The sequence below is a fragment of the Callorhinchus milii genome, unplaced genomic scaffold, assembly GCF_018977255.1.
Source record: "Callorhinchus milii isolate IMCB2004 unplaced genomic scaffold, IMCB_Cmil_1.0 Scaffold1, whole genome shotgun sequence".
Classification (NCBI taxonomy): Eukaryota; Metazoa; Chordata; class Chondrichthyes; order Chimaeriformes; family Callorhinchidae; genus Callorhinchus; species Callorhinchus milii.
The window spans coordinates 32,818,842-32,828,015 of record NW_024704742.1 but is presented as its reverse complement, the minus strand read 5'-3'; the positions used below and the strand labels follow the sequence as shown (position 1 = coordinate 32,828,015).

Below are 9,174 nucleotides of genomic sequence, written 5' to 3'. Positions count from 1 at the left end.
TGCTTCTCCCACCTTTATGTTTGAAAGACAAGTCTTACAACATTCATTTTATATTAAGAATGGTTGCATGTGATCCAATGTTTTGATACAGTTAACTAGTCATCACTTTACAAGATGAACGGTTCTAGCATTTGGCACACTGGTGTGAGGGTAGTACACATTTCACTCTTAATAGCTCTTCTGAACAATTATTAGGATATTGACAATTTCTGTTGAACTTTTGGCCCATTGTACTTGAACCTATAACTTCTGTCTCCAATCTTCAAAGCAGATGTAAATAAGGACAAGGTCACTTGCCCTGGCTTTGGAGTCAATTCATCTCTTCTGTTAGACGATTTACCATAAACCAAATAAGAAAATGCCTTTATTTTAATTTGAGACTTGTACATAACAGGTATTACAGGAATACAGCAACAGAAGTAAACACTAATTACTGTTCAAGTATGTACACTGCATGAAGTAATTAAGCCATTAATGAGCATAGTTGACTGATTTTGTAGTAAAGGATTCCATTCGACAGGTAAGGCCATGGTATTGCAAGCTCTTGGGACACCAGCCTCAAAACGAGAGGACAGTCCGGATGCTGAGAAAAGTAGAACAAGAAAATAAATTAACCACCACCTTTGGCAAAGATAAACAATGAATCTCAATGATGATGTTTAATGCTTCTGTACTATTATTGTAGACTTCTATAGAGATATATTAAAAATGTCTCAACACTGAGACAAATGTCATCCAAAAATTACTCCACTTATAAAATTCTGTTCCAAATAATTCCAACAAATTATATCACAAGCCAAGAGAGAACAAAAAAAAAATACCCCTTTCCAGCATGCATGAGCTCAAAACTTTCATTGATCTTGTCAAATGGGAGTTTGTGAGTTACAAACTCATCCACCTTTATTTTCTTAGCCATGTATTCCTGCACAAGCTTGGGCACACTTTCCACGCTTTTCCACCCTGCATAGCAAATAGAGAAACACCATCAGTCCAACTCAGTCAGTGACCATCTTCACAAGGCGTCAAAGTGCATCTTTCTTTCTTCCTCTCCTCCCTGAACATTTTCTCTGCAGATCCAGTCACTGTTGTACTGCAGAGCTTCTGATATTTATATGTACCCAATTGATAGCTAGATGAACCCAAGGCAGGCTTTTAACTGCATTAATCTTCCCACATTTCAGTTGAGGGTAAGAAGAGTATTCAAATGAAAAGAAAGAAAATGTGGTAAAATTGAGCGTTTAAAAAAATACATACGTGCACTGGACAAAGTTTCTCTGAATCCAGCAAGTCTCAAATGTTTATATAGGTACATATACTCTAGGAGTGCAGATACTGTGAGTGGACAGGATAGACTACTCACAATTATGGGAATCCTGCAATGCAACTTATTGAAGGAAACATTGAGGAGAGGAAAGAGAGACTGTGATCGCATGAGACAGTAAAGAAAGCTAGATGGAGAACAGCAATTTTTTTTATAAATATGAAAAATGTATTACCAGCCAGGCTCAGTTTAGTGGATGTTACTAATGCTCAGTAATCTGCAAAGTGAAATAGCGACTGAACAGATGTTAGTGGTGACACGCAGAATCCAAAGTAGTATCTGAACAAACCTGTAAATATAGTATATAAAGTGCAAAGTACTGCATGTCAGTATTCTAGACCTTACTGCCTGCTCTCATTCACCATTATGTGTCTTGCACACAGTTGAAGATTTTACCTCCAAACGCTGTGCCTTTCCACGTGCGGCCAGTCACCAGCTGGAAGGGTCGAGTTGCGATCTCATGTCCTGAAGGTGCAACCCCTATGATCACACTGGTTCCCCAGCCTTTATGACAGGCTTCCAATGCAGCTCGCTACCAGGTTGTTGAGGGAAGGCGAAAGAGGGGAGGGAAAGAATGAGTTTAATGAGTTTAAATAAAGTTAAGTGATCAAATTAGACAAACATTCACCAAGAAAATAAAAATAACCGAGCACATTATACAGTATTCTATCAAACGAGACAGCAAAGCATTGCATTCTCATTGAGCACTAGCTCAAACATGCAGTTGCATCCGGCTCTGAGTTACTAGACCAAAAAAATCCCTCATTTGTACAAACATGAATCAAATTGCCAGAAAATCCAAAAGGTGAGCAAGCAGACACATCAGGACCTCTTTGATACTTTAGAGAATGAGGCATCCTTTGACCCCTTAAAACTGGGATTAAAAAAATCAACCTACTCTGATGGGATAAAGGCTCCTCTCTCTACTGGTTAATAGCCTTCCCCATCTCTAATCTTCTCACTCTTCTGCTCATCCTCTGCTGTGCATCCCTCATGTCACCACTGGTGGCCAAGCCTTTAGCTACTAAATTCTGAAATTACTTCTCTCAACCCTCTGCGTCTTGACTTTAAATCCAATCTAAAAACCTCCCTTTCTCCCTTGCCTGGTCTTTGTGAAGTGCTCCCAGACATTGTCTTACACAAAGAGTGCTATATAAATGCAAGTTGTTATTGTCCTTCTGGCATGTCTCAACCCAACAGCTAGTGTATACATGTTCACTGCACAGCAGTCTACATCAGAGAAGCCACAACGATTGGTGAAGGAATAAAAATACTCAAAGCTTTCCTGAAGTTGGAGCTAAAGAAATGGTTAGGAGGTACAGAAGAACAGTATCTCAAGCACTCACCATCACATTCACATTACCGATGCACTCAAAAGAGTAGTCCACTCCGCCGTCTGTCAACTCAACCAACACCTCTTGAATTGGTTTCTCATGATCTTTGGGGTTGATGCATTCAGTTGCACCAAATTCCTTGGCAATCTTAAATTTGTCTTTATTAACGTCAATCCCAATGATACGAGAAGCACCAGCTGCTTTGCATCCCATAAGAGTCGCAAGACCCACTCCACCCAGACCAAACACAGCACAGGTAGAGCCTGACTCAACCTAGTGGAGAAATGATTGAGACAGATTAAATAGTTACAAAAAACAGCAAAAATAGTTTACAAAATCACTTCACCACCATCACGTGATTTTGTTTTGTGGGGGAGGGGGTTTAGCAAGGTATCACACACGTAGAAGCCTATCACCGTGCTTAAAAGCATCTAAATAAGAAAGCTCAACACACTTACGCACCTATACATAGAATTCCCCAGTCTCTAGAATGGAACACACCCTCTCCCACGGAGGGACACGTCTGCTTCACCCAATTCTAGACAGCATTAGGTACAGTTTGGCAAGAGCCAAACCTTGAGTGTGTTGGGTACTTCTGAAGTTTAACAATTTAAAACCACTTAACTTGACATTGAGCATACTGTTTGGCAAACTTCCTACTGCTTGTCCGGCAAGGACCACTCTACCCGTTGGAGGTTTGGGTTGTTGGGTAACAAGACCTGAGTGGGAAGAATCCTAGTGACTAAAGTATTCCCTCCAAATCCTGCCGATGAGTCAAGCTGGTTAGTCTGTCATTATCAGTGCCCTGGAGTAGAGTGGGTCCATCTGGCTCAGGAAGCAGACTACTACTACACTGAGGATTAACTCATTCTCTTGCTGAACACATTACCTGGGAGCAGCTCAGTTCCAAGGTTTACCTCCTCCCAGGAGGGTACTTTGAACCAACTGGAATCAAAGATTAACTCATTAACCTTTAGACTCCAGTATCACCTAAGTCAAAATGCAGCTGTCATGTTTTTATAAAATACAAGGACACGATGAGGAAAGGAAAGAAATAGAAGTTCATACCTTGGCAGTATTGAGGGCTGCACCATAGCCAGTAGAAATACCACAACCCAGCAAGCAGACCTTATCCAGTGGAGCAGCAGCATCAACCTTAGCGACAGAGATGTCAGCAACAACTGTGTACTGGGAGAAGGTGCTGGTCCCCATATAGTGGAAAATCTGCTTCCCTTTGCAGGTAAATCTGCTTGTCTTGTCGGGCATCAAGCCCTGGCCCTGGGTAACCCTGGCAAGAAACAAACAGTGACCATCACACCAGCCTTACACTCACCAAAGAACAGATCACAACAACATGCACACAAGTATGCCAAAGTCAAGACAAGCTTCTACAGGACACTAGATAAACTCCAAGACACTACCCCATTTGGGAAGGGTGGCTTTGGGAAGTGTGCTATATCAATGCAAGTTTCCGTTACTCTTAAGCATGGTAAAGGGTTTCCAGTCACCCAGCTAAGTAGAACAAAAGTGTACAGAAGTTTATATTAGAACTGCAGAAACATTACTGTAAGCAGATATAATGGCATTGCCAGTATCAAAAGCAAAGTCCTAAAAAAACATTTTTAATTTTTTTAAAAAAATTCAAGGATTTAAATGTTCTAGACAAGTTACAAAACCATTTTACCCACAATTACCCATCCATAATAAATAAGGAAATGTAAATCGAGAACCGGCCAAAGTTTAGAAGATTAAAAGAAGCAGCTTTAGCAAACAACCAGCAGACTGGTTAGAACCAGACAAAACCAGAGATTTGTACTCAAGGTACTGCAGCAATCGGCAATTGAATAAACATCAGAGAGAGAGAGGTGATACACTCATGTTGCCTGTCCCCGAAGCACTGCCCTCACTCTCCCTCAAGAACCCCAGTGTTTAGATGAGTGTTTCACCTGAACTTTGAACAAATCAATTTTCCTCCATATCCACATATACACACACCAGAAAAACAAACACACACGCTGACCTCTGCCATGGCTTTCCACCTAATATAGCCAAAACCCTCTCCTAGGTCTTTGACAGTTGCAGCTTTCCCATTGCCTGCTCAGTGGCCTCCCAAAGCTGCAGCCTCCCCAGCTCCAGATCATCCAAAATTTCACACACCATATTTATAATAATAATCCTTGTATTTTATATAGCTCCTAAACATTCCATTCAGACATCTCAAAGCACTTCACAGGATATACTGTAAAGTGAATTGACTGTATATTTTTGGGTGAAACACAACAGCCAATTGCACACAGCAGTGTCCCACAAACAGCTGTGGATTGAGCGACCAAATAATTAATTTTTTTTTGAAGGGATTAATGCCCCCAGAAATCGATCTGCCAATCGACTAACTGCTACTTACCGCTAGGTAAACAGAGGCGTATGGAGTAAGAAAACTTGTCTAAGGTTTTGCCCTGCCCAGGAATCGAACCCAGGTCCTCTCACTTGCGAATCAAGCGCTCTAACCATTTATTTGCTCCTCCGCCAGGCTCTGTGAGCCCATTACCCGGCTCCACTGACACTCTATCCCAGTAAATTGACTTCGTAAATTCAAATCCCTCCATGCTCTTGTTCTGGCCTTCCTCTGTGATCATCTGTGCCCCAAATCCCTTGGCATCCTATTTGCTCTGCCAACTCCAGTCTACATTATGAGCCTCTCCCCCACCCCCAACAGCTGCATTCAATCACTGCCCCTGCCCGCAGGAACTTTCTCCTTAAATCCCTCCATTTCTCTCCCTCCCTCCTTTCAAAATCCATCTAAAGACCCGTCTTTTCTTTGACCTCACCTTCAGCCACTTCCTACTTATCTCCTCCAACCTACTCCTTATCTCCTCCCTCCCCAACATAGCCAACTCACTGAGGCGGTGTCCAGATATTTTGTTCTACAAGCAAACAGATGTACCTGATCTTCTGGCAGAGGTTTGTCTTGGGATTCAGGCAAAACTTGCATTCTCCACACTGTGGGATGTAAAGTGGAATCACTCGATCCCCTGTTAAAAAAAAAATCCAGATAGTGGCAGGTGTCTCCAGGATTCAATAAATATAAAAACTGGGAGAAACAAAGAGTAAGGGATAACCTCCAGAGGAACACAGAATTTAATTCTACTTTTTATATCCACTGCCAACGTCAAGTAATTAAAGACCTTGCCAAACAATCTCACATGCAGATACACTTAATTCTTATGTATAGTCTAGTGTTTTTCATGTCAGGAGGATGTCCCGAAGTGCAGAGACTGTGTTATGTGGTCAAATGTAGAAACACTGACATGTTCAGCGCAGGAAGCCGTGCAGCCCACCTTTTAGCAGGGTGTCCAGACAGTGATCAGTAGTAGAAATCCTGATTGAGGTTTTCCCTCCCTAATGCAGTGCACTGAGGCCGATCTTAATGCCTGAATTGCTACCCAGCTTATCCTTGTCAATTCAGACCTGGAACCCTTTGGTCTATATGACTCAATATACAACCAGAAGTCACTCACCCACTAAGCCACCAGAGGAATTTTGCAACAATATCTTAGTCTAGGAATTGAAAGTACTTTACATGATTTCATAACTTTTCATATATTAAGAAAACCAACCAATCTGGTCACAGCACCTTATACATGTGGAGTCCTGTAGCTCAGTGGTTAGAGCACTCGCTTTGCAAGTGAGAGACCTGAGTTCAATTCCAGGCAGGGCGAAACCTTGGGCAAGTTTCCTTACTCCACACAGAGCCTAATAATAATCCCTCCAAAAAACCAAAAACAATAATAAATTGGTCATTTTCAATCTACGACTGTTTGTGGGACATTGCTGTGCGCAATTGGCTGCCGCGTTCGCCCACAAATATACAGTCAATTCACTTTAGTGTGTTCTGTGAAGCGCTTTGGGACGTCCTCCTGACGTGAAAAGCGCTATATCAAATGCAAGGATTATTATTATTATTCATGTTCCAACAGCACATACACTCAGAAAAAAAACATACAACCTTCCCTTACCTGCTCTGACACAAGTCACTCCCTCTCCAACACTCTCCACTATCCCACTTCCTTCATGTCCAAGAATCACCGGGAACAATCCTTCGGAATCAGAGCCACTCAGGGTGTAAGAATCGGTGTGACAAACACCAGTGGCGACAATCTGTCAGGCAACAACAGGCAAATTTAACAATATTCCTTTTTCTACCTTAAAAATTAAGGACACGATCTTTAAAAGAAAAAGGAGAATCTCATTTCTCAAATCTTTGCAAATGAAACTTTCCATTTGGTTTCGTACCTTAATGCGAACTTCATGAGCCTTTGGGGGAGCAACCTCCACCTCTTCAATAGACAGCGGTTTGCCTGCCTCCCATGCTACCGCAGCCTTACATTTGATAACCTGTGAAAGCAATGAACAGGTTACAGCTGCACGCAAACAACTTCACAGTTACTTGCCTGATATCCCATTAAGAGAAACAGAGCACCAATTGTCTTTAAACACGCTGCTATAATGCTTCAAGTTAGAATAATAATCCTCACAGCCAATATAGCATTTCTCGTTATTGAGATGTCTCAACGTGCGTCACTGGATATACTGGAAGGAGACTGTAAGAGACTGTATTTTGTATGTGAAACACAGCAGCCAGTTTTCATAGTAATGTCCCACAAACAGCCATCGAGTGAGTGATCAATTTTATTCAGGGTATTGCTGGCCGGGACACTGGGAGAGAGAAACTCCCAGAAGAGCAAATTTTCATATAATGAGTGGCTGGATAATCAAAGGAACAAAATGTGGGGAGCAAGGAGACGCAATTTTTTTAAATATAAATTTCCTGGGTCCAATTATTTTTCTCCTTGTTAGCATATCGAACCATAGAAAATTCACAACATAGAAGAATGTTGGGCCCATCTTGTCTGTACTGTTTTTTGAGAGATCTATCCATTCAGTCCCATTTAATAATAATAATAATAATCCTTCCATTTGATATAGCGCTTTTCACGTCGGGAGGACGTCCCAAAGCGCTTCACAGAACACACTGTAAAGTGAATTGACTGTATATTTGTGGGCGAACGCAGCAGCCAATTGCGCACAGCAATGTCCCACAAACAGTCGTAGATTGAAAATGACCAATTTAATTATTGTTTTTGTTTTTTTTGAGGGATTATTATTAGGCTCTGTGTGGAGTAAGGAAACTTGCCCAAGGTTTCGCCCTCTGCCTGGAATTGAACTCAGGTCTCTCGCTTGCAAAGCGAGTGCTCTAACCACTGAGCTACAGGACTCCACAAGGAGTCTTTACCTGCCTACAGGACTTTACCTGCCTTTCCCCACACTCCGACATTATAGTGAACATTACAACTGTGTCAGCAGGTCAATGAACTCTAGCAGCCTTCACACCAAAGCCTGACCTCTCCTCACTCATTGCCACACACAACCAGCACAGGGTGCTATGGACAGACAAGGAGACGAACCTTAGCTGAATTTACCCTTCCGAACCCCGTGAACTTTGCAGTGAATTTGTCTCCCTGTGCAGCCCCAGCTGAGACTAGCAAATTCAGAATTCAAACCAGTGATGTCTCACTACATAAGGTGCAAATATCATCACTACCAATGGGAACAACAATATAATGTTATGTAATGGCAATGGCATCATTCATTCAGTCCTTAAAGCACTGTTGTTCAATAGAAACCACTGAATAGTAACCGACGTGGCCACGTTTTAGCCACATGCGCCAACTTTAGCAGAAACAGCTTACATACACACAAACAAATAGAGATAAATGTACTTTACTTGGATGTATACATGTATATTTAACAAATCTATTTAACAAGCATCTACAACCATACAGTGTAACACTTTGCAATCCCTCTCTTTCACCAAAGTTTGAAGTTTTAACATGAACTTAAAAGACAAAAAAAAGAGTTCAGGCTGATTCAGTTCCAAGGCTAACCAGCTCCACAAACTCCTCACCCCCTGAACACACACATACACACAAAAAGGGTACTGGCAACACAGTAACACTGCAGTGTTTTTACATTCAGTGAGATCCAGGCTAAAAGTAGCAATAAAAAAATCTCTCACACCCTTCTTCACATGTTGTTGGGTGTAGACAACAACAACAAAATTGTATTTATACATTATATATTGGTGTCCTGTAGCTCAGTGGTTAGAACACAAGCAAAAGGCCTGGGTTTGATTCCCAGCAGGGCAAAATATTGGGCAAGTTTCCTTACTCTACAGTCCTCTGTTTACTAAGCAGTAAGTAGGAACCCAGTTATAATAATAATAATCCTTGCATTTGATATGGCGCTTTTCACGTCGGGAGGACGTTCCAAAGCGCTTCACAGAACACACTGTAAAGTGAATTGACTGTATATTTGTGGGCGAACGCGGCAGCCAATCGCGCACAGCAATGTCTCACAAACAGTCGTAGATTGAAAATGATCAATTTTTATTATTGTTTTTGGTTTTGGAGGGATTATTATTAGGCTCTGTGTGGAGTAAGGAAACTTGCCCAAGGTTTC

The 9,174-nt window shown here is 41.6% G+C and overlaps 1 protein-coding gene across 1 annotated transcript in view; it reads right to left on the bottom strand.

The window, feature by feature from the left end:
• Nucleotides 1-338: 338 nt before the first annotated feature.
• Nucleotides 339-9,174, bottom strand: part of adh5 (alcohol dehydrogenase 5) — a 10,190-nt gene continuing 1,354 nt past the window's right edge. Inside the window, exons 2-9 of the mRNA NM_001292126.1 lie at nucleotides 6,949-7,050; nucleotides 6,672-6,813; nucleotides 5,600-5,687; nucleotides 3,724-3,943; nucleotides 2,668-2,928; nucleotides 1,718-1,853; nucleotides 822-960; nucleotides 339-583 (exon numbers count right to left, since the gene is read on the bottom strand). Coding sequence (NP_001279055.1) covers nucleotides 559-583; nucleotides 822-960; nucleotides 1,718-1,853; nucleotides 2,668-2,928; nucleotides 3,724-3,943; nucleotides 5,600-5,687; nucleotides 6,672-6,813; nucleotides 6,949-7,050 — 1,113 coding nt within the window. The 3' untranslated portion in view covers nucleotides 339-558. The remainder of the gene's footprint in view (nucleotides 584-821; nucleotides 961-1,717; nucleotides 1,854-2,667; nucleotides 2,929-3,723; nucleotides 3,944-5,599; nucleotides 5,688-6,671; nucleotides 6,814-6,948; nucleotides 7,051-9,174) is intronic.